Source organism: Sander vitreus, chromosome 20 (genome assembly GCF_031162955.1).
Source record: "Sander vitreus isolate 19-12246 chromosome 20, sanVit1, whole genome shotgun sequence".
Taxonomy (NCBI): domain Eukaryota; kingdom Metazoa; phylum Chordata; class Actinopteri; order Perciformes; family Percidae; genus Sander; species Sander vitreus.
In genome coordinates, this window is record NC_135874.1 from 224,614 (window position 1) to 246,335 (window position 21,722).

The 21,722-nt window shown below is 39.1% G+C and overlaps 1 protein-coding gene across 8 annotated transcripts in view; it reads left to right on the top strand.

Moving 5' to 3' along the window:
• The window catches only part of adck1 (aarF domain containing kinase 1), a 146,461-nt gene that overhangs the window by 86,521 nt on the left and 38,218 nt on the right, over positions 1 to 21,722 (top strand). For all 8 annotated transcript variants that reach the window (XM_078277590.1, XM_078277591.1, XM_078277588.1 and 5 more), the window contains 5 exons: positions 725 to 883; positions 2,432 to 2,590; positions 5,082 to 5,198; positions 18,635 to 18,784; positions 19,939 to 20,136. In XM_078277590.1, coding sequence (XP_078133716.1) covers positions 725 to 883; positions 2,432 to 2,590; positions 5,082 to 5,198; positions 18,635 to 18,784; positions 19,939 to 20,136 — 783 coding nt within the window. The remainder of the gene's footprint in view (positions 1 to 724; positions 884 to 2,431; positions 2,591 to 5,081; positions 5,199 to 18,634; positions 18,785 to 19,938; positions 20,137 to 21,722) is intronic.

Sequence of the window (21,722 nt, forward strand, 5' to 3'; positions counted from 1 at the left end):
CTGTTAATGTGAGACTACATGACGAGTTTTTGTACTGATGGACTTAGTGCTGTGGAAATGTACAATATACTGAAATACATTATACAGTACAAGAGGACAGGTAAACACAGAGGAAGTGTTGAGCTTCTATTAACAGCTAATTAAAACAGATGAGAACACTAAACAGGGAGGCTTCTTACTAAATGATGATAAAGGATACTTATAACAGTTATTGGCCTATCTCTCTAATATAAGCCTGTCTCAGATAAAGAGCCAGCAGTTGAGGTAAATAAAGACCACTATTTGAGAATTCACAGTAGTCTTAGTGTCAGTAAAAAAAAATCCTATTGTGCCTTTTGTGCTACCTCCTCTTGGTGTCAGTCAGTTTGGTTTCAGGTCAGTACTCTCAAACACAGGCCTAATACAACCATCATCATTACATTATTGCACATCAATCAGCTCCCCTTGCTTCAGTTGATTTGGTGTGTTATTGCCATGGCATAACAAATCCATACTTTGCCATAGCAGAAATGGAGATAATTAATCCCACATGTGAACCTCTGTAATGTGTTTAACCTCTTTCAGTTGTACAATATATAATAATAGCTTGTAAATCAAGATGATCAGATTGATGATCAGACTCCTATCCCACTCCCAACTACACACACCCCTTTCCTTCCCATCTTCTTTATCATTCTGTTTACTCTGTGCTCTGCACTCTTCTTCATTCCTGTCTCTCCTGCAGCTGTCAGAGTTATTTGTCTCCTTTGAAGAGAAGCCTCAGGGTGCAGCCTCCTTAGCCCAGGTCCACAAGGCAGTGCTGCATGACGGGAGGACAGTGGCCATCAAGGTCCAACACCCCAAAGTCCAGAGACAGATGTCCAGGGACATAGCGGTGATGGAGGTGAGTCTGTGTCTGTTGTAAGTGAAGAAGTGTTGGAACACAGTCTTGTCAAACACTGGTCTCAAATATAATGTATGTTATTTTCTCTTAATGACCTAACCATGCAACGTTTGGAGAAACGCAACCATGTTTTACGCTGCGGGGGCCAGTCATGTAAGTGTGGATCAGACTTGTCAGAGTGTTTTGAGGCAGTGTGAGAGTCCCGTACAGGAAACAGAAAACATCACTATAGCCTCTATCGCTGCCACAAGAAAGTTTTAAAACACCAAAGCACTGAACTGCCCAGGAGTTTGTGGAACAGCCGATTGTTTCCTCAGTCCCTCCATCTCTTTTCTTACTCTCTTTCTCCGGGAAATGAAGCTGCCTTCAAGTGTGGTCGGAAATGCTGAGATCTATAAACGATCTGACGGAAAACAGTATTTGAGAAATAAACACAAAGAACAGAAGTTAAAGAACACAACAGGACGTTACACAAATGGGCCAAAGGTCTGGCAAAGCGAGACTACATGATGGGTAATCAGGGGGACTAGATGCCTGGAGATCTTCTTTCCACAAGACGTGGAATAGGCTTTCCAGCTCTTTGCCCTTGATAATGGCTCACACCTAACATGCCAAAGACCAACTGCTTTCTTTTCCACCCACCATCCATTCTTCCTCTCCCATACTGATGCAGAAACAAAACAAACACAGACATTAACAGATACTTTGTATAAACGATATAAACTTAGTTGACTATATTTCACAATTATTTAAAGTCAATATTACTATAACACACATTTCTTTTGTGCCGGAAATGGCTCTTATTGATCACAACAAACTCCCTATCTACACTGTTCAACCCAAGTCGCTTATACACAGTTCCATTAGGTATTACAGTAGACATTTGTTGTTGACTAAGAAGGTAAAACTTTTTGTTTATGCTGCATTTGGCTGAACTTTCAATTCCCTTTTTATCATGCACGGCTTTCTCATCCTCAAAACAGCCAAATTAGGAAGTAAAAGTTTATCTCGTACGTACGAGATACTATCCCGTGCATATGTGAAACTTATTTTTTTCACCTTGCTTTGCGAGCTTTTGTAGATTTTGCAGAATTATCCAAAGTCAACATTATTGTCTGGCGATATGGTTGCTCTAAGCCCAAACTGAGATGATGCTGAAAACATCAGATTTCACAAAACTGTCTCACATGCTTGCTGAATGATACCAATTGTGACTGATACACTGATCCAGATCTGTAAAATCTAGAGGGCCTCTTCCACAGGTGATGAAACACATCTGATTTGGTGTTGCTGCTAACTAAAATAAGTTTGGCCAGATGCACAAAACAATTGGTATATATGATTGGTTATACTGTATAAAGTGCTGTTTAACAGCAATTTTCTGTCCTCAAACTTTAGTTTTACCCAGTAAAAACCTCTGGACCAAATCCCTTCAATTGCACTTGTCAGCAAAATGTCAGCCATTGACAGGACATCACTGTATATGTACAGTACATGCCTGTTTTATTATACTTGAAAGTGAGACTGGTTCTGATTTGTGTTTTGAAGGTGCTGTTGAGGGCGGTCCATTGGCTCTTCCCAGACTTTGCATTTATGTGGTTGGTGGAAGAAGCCAAGAAGAACATGCCGCTAGAGCTGGACTTCCTTAATGAAGGACACAATGCTGAGAGGCTGGCCAACATGCTGGCCCACCTCCCCTTTCTCAAGGTACACGCTAAGTACACTACAAACATTGCTACATGGCTTCCTTTTATAATAACAGGCAGACAAGGAGTCCACAGTGGGATTTAGTTTTGACCCTGTTGGTCCCATGTGAGCTCACATACTAGTAAACAGCTGGTAATAAGAATGCAATAGAATAATAAGATACACTCTGTTTTAACTTAAAGTCCTAGTTTTTAATACAGTCAGATCTTTACATTGAGTATGACAGCTTTCTCTGTGCTGCCTGTCGACTTTTCCTAAATTTTAACAGAGCAGGATAAGCAGAGCACCGCAATTTATATTTCCTTTACTATACGAAGCTAGACTTCATGTCCATAATCATTTAATTTCCTTTTGTCCTTTTTTGTAATACCTTTTGTAATCTCTGGTGAATGGGAATTATACTTCTTTTTCCCAGCTGCCTTTCTTTGTTTGATGTTTCAGGGTTTGACGTCAATGACATCATACTCATTTGCATATTGGTGATGCAATCGCACAATTTTTTTTGCATACAGCTTAGTGGTTGTATGTTACTAATTTGATCTAATTTCCCCTTTTTGTCGATTTATTAAAAAGAGAAGGTTAAAAGCCGAGGATTAAAGGTAAACTATCACACTTCAATATCAGTAAGTGTTTTAGGCCACGTCCACACGTACCAAAACGATCTTATTTTTCCCCGTCTTCCCTGGAACCATGTAAAAAAAAATGTGCGTCCAAACGGATCCATTTGTAAAAGACTCAACACCCTACTTCATATTCCAGGCCTATAGGTGGCGTTGTTTCTGCTACAGAAATTTACCAAAAAACGGAGAAGAAGAGCATAGTCGTCAGTCACTCCCGATCATAAAGATGAAGATAATGATGTCTTTGTTTACATTGTATAACGTCTGTCTGCCATTGGACATGATTGCAGACGCTAACGCTGCTAGCTAACATCGGCAGCCAAACAAACATCAATGATCCAATGTCTTTTTGATAATCTACCCGTTGTTCTTCTTTCTACTTCCACTTTATAAACAGCTAACCATAGCAGCTAACGTTAACGTTACGTCCCTGCTGGAGCGTCAGCTACTTTAGCGATGTTTAATGTTAGCTACATAACGTTAGCGGTCGAGAGGTGTGGCGATGACATCATCAATACGCACGTATGCGTTTTTGACGACCAAACAAAGTCAAAAGGGAGCCGTTTTCTAATTTTTTCACCCTGGGACCAGGTTTCAAAAAAGGCAGTGCGTTTACAGGATTCGTTTGGACGATCGGCCCAAACGATGCAATATGTGCGTTTGCATCAAAAAGCGTCTCCGTGTGGATCTTAAAGGCAATTTCCACTGGATGCGTAACGGCTGCGGATCCGCTCTGGAACTTCGGCGGAGTCATTAGGTTTTTAAGTCAATGTGTGTATTTCCACTGACTGCGGAACGGCTGCGGAACGGTTGCGGAACGGCTGCGTTTCGACTGTGTCCGAGCTCCGGCGGTCCGCAGCCCTCCGGAGCAGATACGCAGAGCTTCTATTTTTGCCGGACGCTGGAGAGCTCCGCAGCAATTCAGCACACGGCAGATAGTGCGGGACAGGAAGTCGAGCAGAGAAACAAAATTAAAATCCGGTTAATTTTCAAAATAAAATACACTGTGCTCATGACGGATCATATTTCCCTGCACTACACCTTGAAAACACAAGGTTTTAGGTTTATAATGGCTTATTCTACTGTCAGGAGTACATCAAATATTTAAAAAAGCAAACATTTTAATGTCATCATGTTTACTGAAAGTTTTGATTACTTAAGGGATGGCTTCACTACCCCAACATTATATAATATTTGAAGGAAATTCTAATGCATAAAACAGTTAAAGATTGTAAACAATGTTTACTGTGCAAACTGCAAAGTAGAAAAAACTTACATAATGTGAGTTGGTGGATAAAAACTAATCAGAGTCCCAGAGGAGGACTGTTTGAAGCCCACTTTAATAGAGGTGAGATGAGGGGCAGGGCTTCTCCACAGTCTGCAGATACAATTTTCAAAGCTCTTTCATCACATTCCAGATCATCTGCCTGGTCTGGATGAGTCCGAATAAGTCAATAAGTTATCATAGAGCCAGTGCAGTTGTGTGCAAGTGTTACAGTGATCCAAATGAAACCTTACGGGATTTGATGTGTTTCTCTCAGTTCTTATTGTTTACAATCTAATGAGGTTGATGTTGAATAGCATTTTATCAAATCAATAACAAGTATAGTATATTTTCTATTTAGTTAAAAGGCTACAAAAAGTTTTGTTGACTCTTTGCTATTAAAAAAGAGAAGACTAAGCTTTTGATAGAGATTTATTTAGGCAGTGAGCTTAATCTATTCTTGTTTTGTTTTTTTGCCAGCGTGAAAGCAGATCCGCAATAGAGCCAAATATCCCAAGATCAAGAACCCATATTCAAGAGAATGAAATCTAGTGAAAAGTGTTAGATTTTGTTCTCTTCCTCCCCTCATCTAACCCTCTCCCTACAGGTTCCCATCATCCATTGGGATCTGTCAACAAAGAGGATCCTGACCATGGAGTTTGCTGAAGGGGGGCAGGTCAACGACAGGGACTACATGAAAAAACACAGCATTAATGTCAACGAGGTACTGCCTGCTGCCCTGCCTGCACACACACACACAAACACACACACACACACACACACACACACACACACACACACACACACACACATCCACACCCACACACACACACACACACACACACACACACACGTATATATACACAAGTATATTTTAATGCAACATGTCCCAGCCGGGAGGGTTACTGCAATGTATATCACTTATTTTGGTTCCTGGGAGGAGAATCACTAGTTCTGTAACATAACAACAAAAATTGCTAATAATTAGGGGTACAAGCCCGAGGGCTGTAGGAACCGCAGTAGCAAAGCTATGCGGTTCACACAGCACGGCTGTGGAACCCTATTGTTTTTGTAGAGATTATTATTCTTTCATTGATAAAACTCCCTCTACAGCCTAAACCGTACATGGTGAGGGGGGTGCCATTTTCAGGACTGGTCCAAAACTCTGCACCCTCAGCGGAGACAAAAATGGACACACTTTCACCACTAGCTGGCGCTATAGCAGAAAAAACACGTTTGAGATTCAAAAACCATATATCCTCGTGTTCCCTGGATCCAACTGAATCTCCTGATATAGGCCATGCCCATTTCTGCCTAGACTTTTATGCGTGAAAAATCACAATTTATCGAAAACCTACTTTGCCGAACTCCTCCTAGACCGTGGGACCGATCTGCACGAAACTTGGCACGTAGCATCTCCAGACCGACCTGATAAAAAAATTGCACATATTACGCACAAACAAATTTGTGTAGCTAACTATGAAAACATCAACTTTGCCATATGTCGACCAAAATAAATGCTATCAATGCAAAACTTTAGATCCTTGTTTGCCATGACCGTCTAGAGGTCCCCCAAACATTTTACGAAAATTGGCCACTAGAGTGCGCCACAAGTACAAAAAGTTTACATCTCATCGGATTTTTACGGAATTTGGAGGGCCCCTCCTGAGGCCACCCCTACAGTGGGGTACTGATTGGCCTATGGGACCCACGTTTGGATTCACCACTTATACTAATGTGAACAACTTTAAATTTACAGGGTAGATGTACAATGGGACATGGACCTCACCTACCAAAAATTACACATGTGGACCACTAGGTGGTGCTATAATGACGTCAAACCTATAACTCCCACATTACACATCGCACATTAGAAAGCCTTAAATCCACGTGTTCCTTGAATCAAGCTGAATCATATGATATAGGCCCCGCCCATTTCCGCTAAGAAGTTTTTTTCGCAATATCGCACAATGGGCAAAACCAACTTTTTCAAACTTGTCCTAGGCCGTGCAACCGATCTGCACGAAACCTGGTAGGTAGCATCTCCAGATGGACCTGACCAAAAGTTACGGAAACAATTTTGCTACATTAAAGTATGCGCATTTGACAACTGAACAAATTTTCCTAGCTAGCTACCAAACACAAACGTTATCATATCTCAGCCAAATGATATGCTATCAGCAAAAAAATAACTATCCATAATTCATCATTTATTAAGCATTAGTTAATGGTTTGTTCATTATTACTTGTTAATTGGCAGATAAATTGCATTTGCAAAATTCTCATTTAAATGCATTGAGTTATTTGCCAAAACACAAACGTTGATTACTGCTCCCCCTAATGGCCGATATTCGCTAAATTTGGTAGAGAGTTAGAGAATTTGGTAGCACTTTATAATAACTATCCATAATTCATCATTTGTTAAGCATTAGTTACCTATTAGTTAATGGTTTGTTCATTATTATTAATTTATTGTTCATACATAATTCATCATCAGTAAAGCATTTGTTCACATAGTTATAAATGGTTTGTTCATAGTAAACAAGCCTATTAGTTAATGGTTTGTTCATTATTATTAATTTATTGTTCATACATAATTCATCATCAGTAAAGCATTTGTTCACATAGTTATAAATGGTTTGTTCATAGTAAATAAGCCTATCTTGAAAAATGTTTGTAAGTACATGATTTATACTTAATAAATAATGAAACAACCATTTGTAAATGAAATCATTTTCCCATTATAAACCAGTTGCAAACTATTACTAAATGCTTTGTTCATCATTTGTAAAGCATTGCTCCTATATTAATTCTCATAAATAAAGCATTTGTATACACACTCATAAATGGTTTGTTCATAGTAAATAAAGCTCTCAATAATTGTTTATAAATAGAGGTTTGACACTTTCTAAGTATTGCAAAAAACATTGGTAAATTAAATAATTTTCCCTTTATAAACTATCTACAAACTATGTAGTTCCACTATCTACAAACTATCTACAAACTATGTAGTTTGTTTATCATTTGTAAATCATAGTTCCTACATTCATTCTAATAGGTAAAGCAGTTGTAAATACAGTTATTAAATGGTCTATAGTGAGTAAGCTCATGTAAAATGTTTATCAGTTGATGTTTTTAATAATTCCAAAATGATGCATTAACCATTTGTAAATGAAGTAATTTTACCATTATCAACTAGGTACTCAGGAACGTAAAAGGTCATTTAAAACTAGGAAGTTAATGATTAACAGACTACATCTATATATCAACTATCTACACCTACATTTGTTCATGTCTTAAATGTTATGATTTAGAAAAAGGCTTAAACTAATAGCTGGGGTGTTAACACATCTGTTAGAAATACTCACCAATAATGTAATCCATGATTAACTCATGAGTTACTACTGGTTAGTTAAGTATATTGTGTGAGCCCATCTAAAGTGAGTACTTTCTATGCTTTACAAAGCATTTATAAATGAGGTGCAAAGGCTAACGGAACCTGGACACACACATGTATTGTTCTATTTGGACATGCCTTCAGAAATATGCTTATGGATAGTTAGTGTGTTAATGCATCTTTAACAAGCACTTACCAAAACATCAATTCATGGTTAACTCATGAGTTACTACTGATTAGTTGACTACATGGCGTGAGCCCATCTAAAGTGAGGACTTGCTATGCTTTACAAAGCATTTATAAATGAGTTGCAAAGGCTAGCAGATACAACAGAAACACAAGTAAAAACAGTATTTGTAAACCTTATTACAATGTAGTAAGAATGTACATTCATGAAATAGCTCGTAGTAGTGTTATTTAGTTGATATCAGTGTGAATTTGGACCAGAACCAGAAGAAAACGAGATTGTTAAGAGCCAGAGAATTGATCAATAAAGAGACTAGGAAACCAGGATAAAGTTTGAGAAGTGTATTAATATACACAGAAACATGGCATACACATATAAAACACAGGTATGAAAAATAACAACTAAAATAATAAAGTGCGCACAATAGTTGTCAATTGTCAATCAATTGTTCTTTGATGACAAGAGTTCAGAGATGTTCAACGTTGGGGCCCATATGAGTTTGGTTTCTGTTTGTCCTACCACCATGAAGAAGGAATCCAGGGCAACACGTCTAAGTTCAGAGTCTCGATCCTGTAGCTCGCCACCCAGCCAACTGAAGTGGGAATCTCTAAACCCTGGAAGACTGGGATCTGAAGAGTCAATGTGATCCAATATCCCTCTCTGGACCGGATCTCCCGTGCGTAGCGCTTCTCAAATCTCCACCTCCTCCACCTGTAGATAAGGCCAAATCAGTTCTCTCAATTACTATTCAGTAATAAAATCAATTGCTTAGGCTAAAATGGAAATACAATGAGGTGATACTGTATTTCAGTTAACCCATATTGAATATCTAAATCTCTATTCAGTTGTATAACCGTTCTTAAATTTCTTCTCTAAAGTATCAAAAGTATATAAATCCCTTTCAGGTATCAAAAGTACATTTATATTAATAGGTAACCTTTATACAAAAAATACATTTCTAATTCAAGTTGTATGGAACCTACCTTAGTAACATTAACACTATTCTTAATATAATTGCATAAATTGCATGTAAACATCTCTCAAATTGTATTATTTTCCCATAACTTAAGCTACAGTGTTGTAATATAGAGGCATTAAGACATGCGTGCTTATTTATCCCTCCCTGTACTGGTAACAGTAGAAAGAATGCACTAAAAATTAGCCTCTTTAAAGTTACTTCACCATAAACTCCAGTTAAACAATTAAACTCACAATTTGTACTAACATTCATTCAACAAATTACCCACAGCTAGCAATAGTGTTGAAAAGCAACATTACTTTCTATAACCAATAGATAGAATCAGAGAGGGATATTGGATCACATTGACTCTTCAGATCCCAGAGTCTTCCAGGGTTTAGAGATTCCCACTTCAGTTGGCTGGGTGGCGAGCTACAGGATTGAGACTCTGAACTTAGACGTGTTGCCCTGGATTCCTTCTTCATTGTGGTAGGACAAACAGAAACCAAACTCATATGGGCCCCAACGTTGAACATCTCTGAACTCTTGTCATCAAAGAACAATTGAGCTCATAGAACTGAAAAGGGTTTCTTTTATGTGCGCACTTTATTTTTTTAGTTGTTATTTTTCATACCTGTGTTTTATCTGTATATGTGTATGCCATGTTTCTGTGTATATTAATACACTTGTCAAACTTTATCCTGGTTTCCTAGTCTCTTTATTGATGTTCAATTCTCTGGCTCTTAACAATCTCGTTTTCTTCTGGTTCTGGTCCAAATTCACTCTGATATCAACTAAATAACACTACTACGAGCTATTTCATGAATGTACATTCTTACTACATCGTAATAAGGTTTACAAATACTGTTTTTACTTGTGTTTCTGTTGTATCTGCTAGCCTTTGCAACTCATTTATAAATGCTTTGTAAAGCATAGCAAGTCCTCACTTTAGATGGGCTCACGCCATGTAGTCAGCTAATCAGTAGTAACTCATGAGTTAATCATGAATTGATGTTTTGGTAAGTGCTTGTTAAAGATGCATTAACACACTAACTATCCATAGGTATATTTCTGAAGGCATGTCCAAATAGAACAATACATGTGTGTGTCCAGGTTCTGTTAGCCTTTGCACCTCATTTATAAATGCTTTGTAAAGCATAGAAAGTACTCACTTTAGATGGGCTCACATAATATACTTAACTAACCAGTAGTAACTCATGAGTTAATCATGGATTACATTATTTTATTAATTAATTAATATTATTATTTTACAACATTTTATTTAAGGCATGAACAAATGTAGGTGTAGATACTGTTAATCATGAACTTCCTAGTTTTAACCGACCTTATACATTCCTGAGTACCTAGTTAATAATGGTAAAAATACTTCATTTACAAATGGTTAATGCATCATTTAGGAATTATTAAAAACATTAACTGATGAACGTTTTACATTAGCGTACTTACTATAGACCAACCATTTACTAACTGTATTTACTAATGCTTTACTGATTAGAATGAATGTAGGAACTATGATTTACAAATGATAAATAAATAAATTACTAATAGTTTGTAGATAGTTTATAAAGGGAATATTATTTAATTTACCAATGGTTTTTGCAATGCTTATTAAGTGTCAAACCTCTATTTATAAACATAATTATTGAGAGCTTTATTTACTATGAACAAACCATTTATGAGTGTGTATACAAATGCTTTATGAGAATTAACATAGGAGCAATGCTTTACAAATGATGAACAAAGCATTTAGTAATAGTTTGCAACTGGTTTATAATGGGAAAATGATTTTATTGATAAATGGTTGTTTCATTATTTGTTAAGTATAAATCATGTACTTACAAACATATTTTTTTAGATAGGCTTATTTATTATGAACAAACCATTTATCTATCAACACGAAACTTGTGATGCTCGTTCGGCATGCCGCTCTGAGGCTCTCTACCAAATTTGGCTATATATCGGCCATTAGGAGGCGCTAAAGTCAACGTAGACCACTTTTGGGCATTTTACTCAATCAATGTTAAAGGGGTGATAGAATGGTTATATAGGGTTTTTCACACTGTTCCTTAAGGTCTCCGAATAGGGTATGTAACATTGGTTGGGCTGAAAATGGCCCGGGTGCTGTTCTATGCGCCCTAATGCAACCCTGTTAAACAGCCCTATATGAAACGAGAGGTTTTATGCCTTATATGGTATGCTCATGAATATTTAGGTGAACTGCGTGCTGATTGGTTGAGCAAAGCACGCACACACACACACACACACACACACACCGTTCCCCTCTGTGTCCATGTATGCTGCCACCACCACCTTTCACACTGTCTGTTAACATTACCGATAGACTACAGACATGCTCAGACATGCCCGGTCGCCACCAGAGCAGGAATGGCTGGAACGGCCACCGAGAAAATTTCCCCGGCTGGCTTCAAACTTCATTTCTGCCCCGACACATAAACTCATCAACTAATGTTACTGTACAAAGCACCAGAGACACAGTTTTGTTACAGTTTAGTCATCCTCCAGTGTGTCGCGCACACACATACACAAATGCAAAGTTTCGACACTTTCGTTACAACTAGTGTTGTTGTAACGCTACCCTTGGGACATAAAAAAAACTTCACTTCCAGACAATTAATCACAACTCACCCTGTAGCTAGTTCAGTGCAGGGACATTTAGCGGAGAGTGAAGCCCACAGGCACATCCTCTGCGCCGCTGCGTTAGATCCACAAGTCCCGCTCCATTGTCCGATATCTACTCGTTCTAAACACTTTTCTCTGGGCCAGTATTCTGTTGTACAGCCTGGAACACTGCATTTACGACTGTGGTTCATTTTCAATATCCTTGAAAAACTTCCAAACTTTCTTCTTTCTAAAGTACACAGTGCAGCTTGCAGCTAAGCTCGTGTGTGAGATCCTGATAGAGCTCCAGCCAACTCACAGTGGTTCTGTGATGGTGGACAGTCCGACCGGCAAGGCAGCAACTCTGGCAGGCACTGGCCGGTGTCATGTCACACTGTGGAGCTTCTCAAGTCCGACACAGTCGTACCACATTTGCAATTAGCCATACATTTTCGTAAAATGGCCCATATTTGAGCATAGTTGATTTCTTGCATAAAAAAGTCTCAGAAGTGAATTTAGTAATGAAATAGCAGACAAACAATGTATAAAATTTCTGAGATCTGCGCGACCTAGATTCAGAAGACCAGCTGGTCTCAGATCAGTGGCCTTTGTAAATTTTGGGGCATGACAAAGGTACAGACTAGAGCCAAATAAGGTACAGCCACCGAGTTGACGTCAACTATGAGCTTTGTTGAGATTCGCCCGTTTTCAGCAGCAGTTTCAAATTGTGAGATTTACATAGGAAAGGGATGTCAATGGGACTTTGAGGTACTATGTATGCCTATTTTACCCACCGAACTGTCGTAATTCAACTATGACAAGGTAAACTAGGTTTTGCATTCTATCACCCCTTTAATTCGGATATTTGCAACGGCAATGTACCGCAGACCTTGCGGCTCACACCTCTCAATATTTCCTGACATTTGCCTCCCCACCGTTACGCTTTGGGTCCCGCTTTCGCATGCTCCCCGGGTCGTCGGGGGCGACTGCCGTCAGGGGCAACTGGCACCGGGAGGCTTGGACCCCGTCATAACTGCTTGCAATTCTAGTATTACATTTGAAATTGATTTGAAGATTATACTAATTACATATAAAGCACATTAATTTAATGTCAATCAGTCAATTAACAATTATTAAGGTTATTTCCCAAATACAGACAGTTCTTTAAATGTCCAACCAGAGAGGAGAATATTTTGGATATTCTCCAGCACTGGATACCACGCTGATTCCCTGATACACAGGCAGAAATTAAACTTTTAAACCTGTTCAGAAGAAGTGGACCAGTGAAGCTGTTAAGGATCTTCAGGCGTGTTTGGACTGTACAGACTGGGATGTTTTCAAAAAAATGTTTGCTTTAATTATCGTGTTCTCATCCTCCCAATGTTTCAAATTCTCCGATACGCCTGCTGAATTTCTTGTTTTCTTCTTCTTAATGCTTTCCTGCCAAGATTATATTTTTCTTTGATTTTTCTTTTTGTAATATCGTCTAATGGAAATCTTTTGTTATGGGACCTAATTTTACCAATAGGTACCAACTTCTCCTCTATTTACTTAGACTTTATTAATCCCCATTTTTTATTAACATCATAATTAGATATGGTATCCAATACAAATTCTCTAATTCCCTGCATGCTTCATCAGAATTTGCCTTAATATAGTTCCTTCTTATAGGTACATTACAACAGGACACAATAATCACTTTTCGCCTAAATGGCTTAGATATTGAATATCATCTATCATATGTTCCTCATTTGTTACAATAACATCCAATACATGTGGTGTAACCCCCCCCTCGCCACCTTATTGGCTCTATAACATATTCAAACATCCATGCATTTTGATTGCAGTCCAAAAACCTGTTATCTAAGGATGTCCCTTCCCTTCTAATAAATTCCAATCTATATTTGACAGATTAAAATCCCCCATATTTAATGAATGCTTTATAGTCAACACTTGTTCTAGTAGAACCAAAAGATTATCATTATGAGTCTCTTTACCACTATCTGACCTGTAAATTAAACCTATAATCAAAGCCTCTTGGTTGCTACATTTAATCTCAACTAAAATACTATCTTGAAATTCTGAAACAGATACCATTTCTTTAGCTTCTAATGTTTTATGAGCATATAGCAATGAGCCTCCACCTATGTCATCCTCTATATTCCTTGAAAACATATTATAACCCTCTACATTATACATATTAAATTCAGTTGGGATAATGTTTTTGCTTCCGACTTTTTGACTTAACTTCGGTGATTCATATTATGTGAATAAGTGGAAGTAATCTCAAACGAACGGCAAATTCAGTTTGTTCACATTTGTCATGAAGTTGATCTGCATTGGTATTAGGGGTGTGCAAAATTGTATATATATATATAGTATACCCACTATATATATATATATATATTTTTTTTTCGTTTTGTAATGGCGTGCATACTATTGTCCTGAAATGAGTTTAGCTCGCCATTCCCATAGATGGGGCTGTGTCGAATTCACACTGACGCCTGGGCACTCTTGTCATAATCAAAAGAAGAACGAGTGCAGCAGAGGTAGTTTAGTCAGCGCAAACAATGGCAAACCTCACAGAAAGAATTATTCAACCTGCTCCATCCTCATTGAAGGCGAGAGTTTGGGCACATTTCGGCTTTTATAACCTTGAGGGGAAGACGGAACTTCATAGGAATCATGCTATATGCAGGCTTTGCAAAGCGAAAGTTAAGTATTTTGGAAAGACCACAAACTTGAGAACTCACATGAGATTAACATTAACAAAGTCGTGGACGAACAACAACCTAAAGTACCTAACATGCCTGTCAACCAACGCACTCTCTTTCAATGCTCTAAACTCCCACCGAACTCTGAACGTTTTATTTTATACGTTTTATTTTATACTTGAATTAAATGTATTTGAAAGCTGGCCAAAGCTTGGCACTTTGCAGTTTTTAGTTGCAAAAGTTTTTATTTTTGTATGAAGACATGTAATATCAAACTACATTTAATTTGTTGTGTTTCTTTTCTTTTAAATTGTATGTCTACTGCAATCACATGGGAAAAGTAGCTACATTTAAATACTGTGAATTGTTTTTTTAATCGAGAATTGTTTTTGAATCGAAAATCGATTTAATCGAATCTTGAGCCTAAAAATTGATATCAAATAGTGACATTTTCTGAATCGTGCACCCCTAATTGGTATATAAACATGAGATGCTTGGCAGAGATTTACATTCCTGTCCTACTTTAACGGAGACAGGCTGCGTAAGTCACTCAGTCTTGGTGATTCTCAACACTCTCCTTGCCCAGGGAGGTCCACAGACTCTGTAGGTGTATTCTCCCGATGAATTCCGCTGTTTTTCCTTTGCTTTTTCATATTGTTCCTTCTCCTTTTCTCTCAGTCAGATAATTTGCTTTTGTTAGGTTTCTATACTTGTCCATTTGATGCAGCGCAGAGATCTTCCTGAACAGGCTAATCTTTAACTCCCTAATCTCAGTGTAACCGGAACAGGTCTCCCCGATCTTACCGTGTCATCCATACCCTCGCTCCTGCTGTATTTTCCAAGCCGGGCCACTCTCACGAATGAATCCCCGGCTGTGCGGACCTTGCACGTTTTAAATACATCCTTTACGGCGTCTAAATCTTTTTTGATGTGGCTCTTCTCTGTTTTCCATGTTACTCTCCGTTATTCTAAACAGCACGATGTTCGCTCTCTTCATTTCCTTTCATCCAGTCAACTTTGTGAAAGGCAAAAGGATTCTCCTTTGGTTCGGCCTTTTTCACATCGGTCCAACTCGGCGTACCTTTTTTCTGATACTCCTTTAGTTGCTCCTGTATTATTTCCACCGCCCTCGACTAGTCACCCTTTTTCTCCAAATTCACTTCCAAATTCTGCATTTGTTGCTCAAATTGTTGGATTATGAGCTGGCACTTTTCCCACTTGACCCACAGTATTATTGATTTTTTTTTCATTATTAGCTATTCAGAGAATTGATAAAGTAACTAGTATAGTTGTTGCTTTGACAATAATGCTGGTATTACACATACATTTATGGTCATGAAACCTGAACTTGTGTGGCAACTTAATTGAATAACCAAAGAAGGTAAAGTTAGCCAAGCTGCATGCTAAGATGACACAGGGAGCAAGCTGCTGAGACCCCCCAGGACACAACAGTAGGCCCAATCCAAGACATCAAAACAATTTCAGACATAGTTATGATGACACCCAAAACCAGGAAGGTAGAGGATGGGGTGGTGGAGGCAATCTTTGTCAGCAGCAGCGGTGTGAGACAGCATTGGAGTAGCAACAAGCAGAGAGGAATAGGGCGACATTTAAATGGACCGCCTGATGTGAAAATGGCTGTGATTGGTTGTGACTGGCTGGAATGATAATTCAATTAGTGGGCCTTTGACTTCCGTATCCTGCATGAACTAATGCAATGCTTAATTAAATAATTTATTGGGCTTCCAATGTGCACAGGAACACATAAATTCCCACTCACACAAATACAGACTGGGACACAGCATTAAGCAGTGATGAGTATTATAAGACAACTGATGAGATAGATAGAGGACATAATAAAACACACACAAAGGGACAGGATGGATAGAATTAGGTGGCACTGGTGCATGCTGGACCCTTTGTCTGTGATGACAAGAGGGGTCATCACAGACTTTCTAAAAATCTGAAAATAGACTTTCCTCTGAACTCCACCCCTTGACGTGACCAGAATGGTCTGTGAAGATTTTTTTTCATTCTCTCCCATATTGATGAGATTTAAGCTATGACTGCATTTACTGAAAACCCTACCAGAGCTTTTTAAAACGTGTGACACTAGGTTTCCCTGGCTAACTTCCTCCACTGATAATTAACACCAGTCAATGTATGAGCATCAGGATAAGTCTTGCTGAAATGAAAAACTTCAATCTAATCCATCATATCTTAAACAGCTATATAGTACCCTATTGCCCTACTGTGTTCTCAGAATGCAGAGTTACTAGTGGTTTAAAGAGGCCCAAAAGTAGAATGAGAGCCACAGCCTTCAGCTACCAAGGTCCTCCCCTGTGGCTCCCAGTTTTGCTTCGGGAGGCAGACGCCATACCAACATTTGGGAGTAAGCTTAAAACTCGTTGATAAAGGGAGACAACCGCAAGGCAGTAGGTTTAGTTCATTCTTTTGTCTTTTTTTTCCAATACCTCAGTTTTGTGCCAGGTCGCCATATTCAGCACTACATACATGATATGGAGAACTTGTAATTCTGGTCAATCTTCACTTTGATGAATAATCGAACAAACATGATAAGCCTCAGTTCTACTAACCTGAATATAGGTTTAAAATCCTGGTACAACATGTAGGCAGATACACAGACCAAAAACTTAAAGTACCATTACATTTACAGAATCACGTATAATCACGCTACTATACCAATGCTATGACAATGCACAAATCATACATTCTATCTACCTTCAACCACTTATCCGGGGTCGGGCGTGGGGATCCAGAGGTGTTCCCAGGCCACTCTCTAAAATTGGCCGGTAGATCGATAGCCTTGCCCTACGGCAACAGTACAGTAAAGTGTAAGCAATAGAGGTGTGTGTACGAGATCTTGCGAGATTAAAACGTGAAGAGATTTCTCGTTGAGGTAAAAAGTGTCTCGCAATATCAGTACACAAGTGCAGAGCACCCAGCATAACGGTTGAGTCTGACTTTGACCTTGAAATTAGCATAGAATTTGGAGCCCGTTCTCCAAAGTTGACTCGAGTTAACTTTGCAGAGCGATAGCGGAAGAGAAAGGCTGCCTGTAAAACCCAGCGTTACAACGTTAGAGAGTACTGCCGCTCTCTCTATCCCCCTCTCTTGGCCGAGACAGTTCACTGTGGCGCTGTCTCACGCAGATCGCTCTCTTTCTCTGCCCTTTTTAAAATGAGTCAGGAAGCGGACAGCAAAACCTTTACTTTTAATGATATTAAACAAAGAGAAATGTTCTCCCTCCGTCCCTATAATGGTTATAAATCAATACTAGAGTAGCCTACTTACTTGTTTTCTGCTGCAATGAATAAAATGCAGAGGAGGAGAAAAGAGCATCTGTCTTCACAAAAATCATCTGTTGAGTGTTTGATGGTAATTTATTTGTGCTTTAGAACGTAATCACTGTGAAACAATAGTAAAATAAGTTTACTGGACAATGACAAATTCAAGTACAAAACAACTGGTCTTAGCTACTGCCAGAAAATGCTTGGCTACGTCAGTAACCTTGGTTCTCTGAATGAAGAGACTGTCTTTCCACCGTATATATGGAATAAGTAATGGTGTTATTGTTAGTTATACAGGAGAGAAGCCAGTCATTTGAGTTTTTACTTTTGATTGAATAAAGTACTATTTTTTCCAGTCTTATTTCTTCATTGAAGTTTTCCTTAAAATAGTGTTAAAATCTTGTCTCGCCTTGATCTCCCAAACCCAATCTCGTGTCTCATCTCGTGAGCTGGGTCTCTCGTCACACCCCTAGTATGCAATACCGCCCCGCTGCTCTGATTTTCTGGCCAATCTCCCCCTCCATTGACCCCTCACTTGCAAACAAGACCCAGAGGTACTAAGTACTCATTCCCTACCCGGAGTAGTTTCTACTGAGAACCATGGCCTTAGATTTAGAGATATTTTTGCTGTTTCACACTTGGCTGCCAACCGATCCAGTGAGTGCTGAAGGTCATTGACTGATGATGCCAACAGGACTACATCATCAGCCCAACTAACTGCAACCCCTCCCCACCACGACTATGCTATTTTAAGCCAATAAGGAATCATACAGTCCTTCATGGCTAATACATACCACAGTGCATAAACAATAAACTCATATTTTTTACACTTACTAAACGTGAGACCATACCAATTAGATCGGGCATTCAACCAGTAGTTTGTCTTCTAAATGTTGTTTTTATCAATTTTTGCTTTTTTTCACCTTTTTTTTCTGTGTCTATGACCACAACAGATCTCAGAGAATCTGGGTAAGATGTACAGTGAAATGATCTTCGTCCATGGCTTTGTACACTGTGACCCACACCCTGGCAACGTGTTGGTCCGAAAGTGTCCCCAGAGCAAGAAGACAGAGATTATCCTGCTTGATCACGGCCTTTATCAGGTGAGAAATCTCCAGGCTACCTGCACATAAATAAAACACAATTTGTTCTAAAATTGCAGTCCATTTTTCATGCTGCTGGCTTAGGCGTTGAGCACATGGGTAGAGCACAAACACACAGTCAAGATACACATTAAAATATGGATGCCACAAACACACACACTTTTATTAGAGCTACAGCAGGATAAAAGCTTTTTGATAAACAACTCATTTAATGTTGTTCTTAGCAGTATGCTGTGTTTGGATTGGTGCACCACAGACTTAATCATGCAGGCACAATCATATGTGCACTCTCATGTTCTACACACACACACACACACACAAACACACAAACAAACACAGACGCACGCATGTGCACACACACACACACACACCCACACCCACACACACACACACACACACAATAATACAACGATAATAATACAAATTGCATGAAATTTGACATGAATATAGTCAGGGCCATCCTTAACAGGAATCCTTTGAAATTTGTATAACCTATTAACAGTTCAAATATGAAGAAATTAGGAATGTGTGGAGCTAAATTGTTAGACTGTTTTCCTTTCTGAAGATTGATCTGCATGGACCTATGTTGAATCAGTTCTCCTTTCCTATTGAGCCTCTAGAATAGAGCGATTTGTAGAAAATGTATATATTCTTGTGTGTCATTAAACCTTTTGAACATTGTAAACTAGGGCTGGGTTTTAAAAATCGATTTTCCGATTCAAATCAATTTCCATTTAAATGATCCAATATCAATTCATCTGCATGTATTATATGAAACTAGAAGACCTAAGGAATTTATTGATACCAACTATGTCATGCTAGCTCTTCGGGAAAAGGGGTTAAAAAATGCTCCAAAGATACATTTTGATGAGGGAAAAACTGTCATGGCCATTTTAAAATGAGTCAACTCAGAGAGGTGAAGCCGGTAGATAGGATACAGACTACAAAACACTTGTGATCGAATTTTTCAGGTTCTAAAAAAAACATTACAGTAGAATAACTTCAAATTTAGTTTTAAATGCAATATAAGGTTGTTTTTTGACTTGGCATCTCAAATGTAAGAAATTATTGGCGAAATATGGTTGTTTATAGTTGACCATAAATGATTAATAAAGTAGATAGAATCCTAACAAAAGACAACTAATCCCATCCAGGTCCTGCAGTCAGACTTCAGGTTGGACTACTGTCGGCTGTGGCAGGCTTTGATTAAAGGTGACATGTCCGGGGTGGAGCGTTACAGCCTCAGACTGGGAGCTGGAGATCTTTACCCGCTGTTTGCCTGCGTGCTCACCGCTCGCTCCTGGGCAGCCATCAATGTCGGCATCAGTTCTGTGTCTGTCACACACTCTGAGGTACTGTATGAGCTCGCACGCACGCACGCACACACACACACACACACACACACACATAGTATTCATTCAAAAGATAAACTTGATGTTACATAGTGTTTCACGTGTGTTCATGAAGTAATTCAGGCAGTACCTTAAACACCTAAAAACATTTAAAAAGCCAAACATTAAAAACATAAACAAGACTAAAAGCCCATTAATCTGAATGTTCACCCCACTATATCTTGAATGGATTGAAGAACATAACAACAATAGGTATTTTTGTCCTCACTGTATATGTTGTGACAGAAGCAATCAGCACAATCAGTGCAGTTACACATGCAAAACCGTTAGAGGACTGGTATTGACAGCTTCAGATACAAGTCCTACTACCTGCAGAAGTTCTCCGATGGCTCCACAATTGTTAGCTACATCAGCAAGGGGAAGGATGCTGAGTCAACACATCGCATAAAATACGAACGCTTGGTCATGTGCCTTTTGGCGTTTGCTAAAAGTGCTAAAAGTCTCCTTTAGCGTCGGGACACTTAACGTCACTTTTGACACTCTGGGTTGGGACGTACTGACTGACAGGCGGCACAAGAATGGGACTATTAGGTTTAGGAAAATATCGTGGCTGGGGTTATAAAATGTACGTTTCTGTGACACGTGGGACGAGAACGGGAAACAAACCCCGGTCTCCTGGGTGAAAGTCCTGTGTTGTTTGACCCATCCACCACCCCAACCAACCTCCTTACTCAGTCTTTCATACTACTCGCTACAGTTGTCGCTGTAATACTACGTCATCTTACTGTCTGACATCTTACTCTGCCCGGTTCCATGCATACGCTGAAGGGGGCTTTTTGCGTTGTATCTGACGCCAAGAGCCACTGACTAAGTGTCAGTGTTTTACGAGTTGGGAGTGAGAACGGGTTGGCTGAGTACAGGGACTACTTTGTGGTGTGAGCTGAACCAGTTGCAGCTTAACACTGGCAAGACAAAGTAGTTGGTGATGGACTTTAGCAGGCGGAAAACAGGCCCTACACCTGTTTCCATCCAGGGACAAGTACCTGGAAGTTCACATGGAAAACAGGCTGGTCTGGGCTAATAACAACAAGGCTGTGTACAAGAAGGACCAGAGCCGACACTACTTTCTGCAGAGGCTCTGCTCATTCAGTGGTTGCAGTACCATGCTGAGGATGTTCTAGCAGTCTATGGTAGCCAGTGACACTTAGGGCCCTATTCTATCTAAGCCCACGGCGTGAAGCGCCTGGCGCAGGTGCGTTCAGGGCGTGTACGAATCTACTTTTGCTAGTTTAACGGCGAAAAAAGTGTCCGTGCTAGGGCTGCAACTAACGATTATTTTCATAGTCGATAAATCTGTTGATTTTTTTTTCCACAACTCAAAGATATTCAGTTTACTGTCACAGAGGAGAGAAAAAACTAAAAAATATTCATATTTAAGAAGCTGGAATCAAATAATTTTTACTTTTGTCTTAAAAAATGACTCAAACCGACTAATCGATTATCAGAATAGTTAGCGATTAATTTAAGAGTTGACAACTAATCGATTAATCTTTGCAACTCTAGTCTGTGCGCCAGGCGCATGGTTC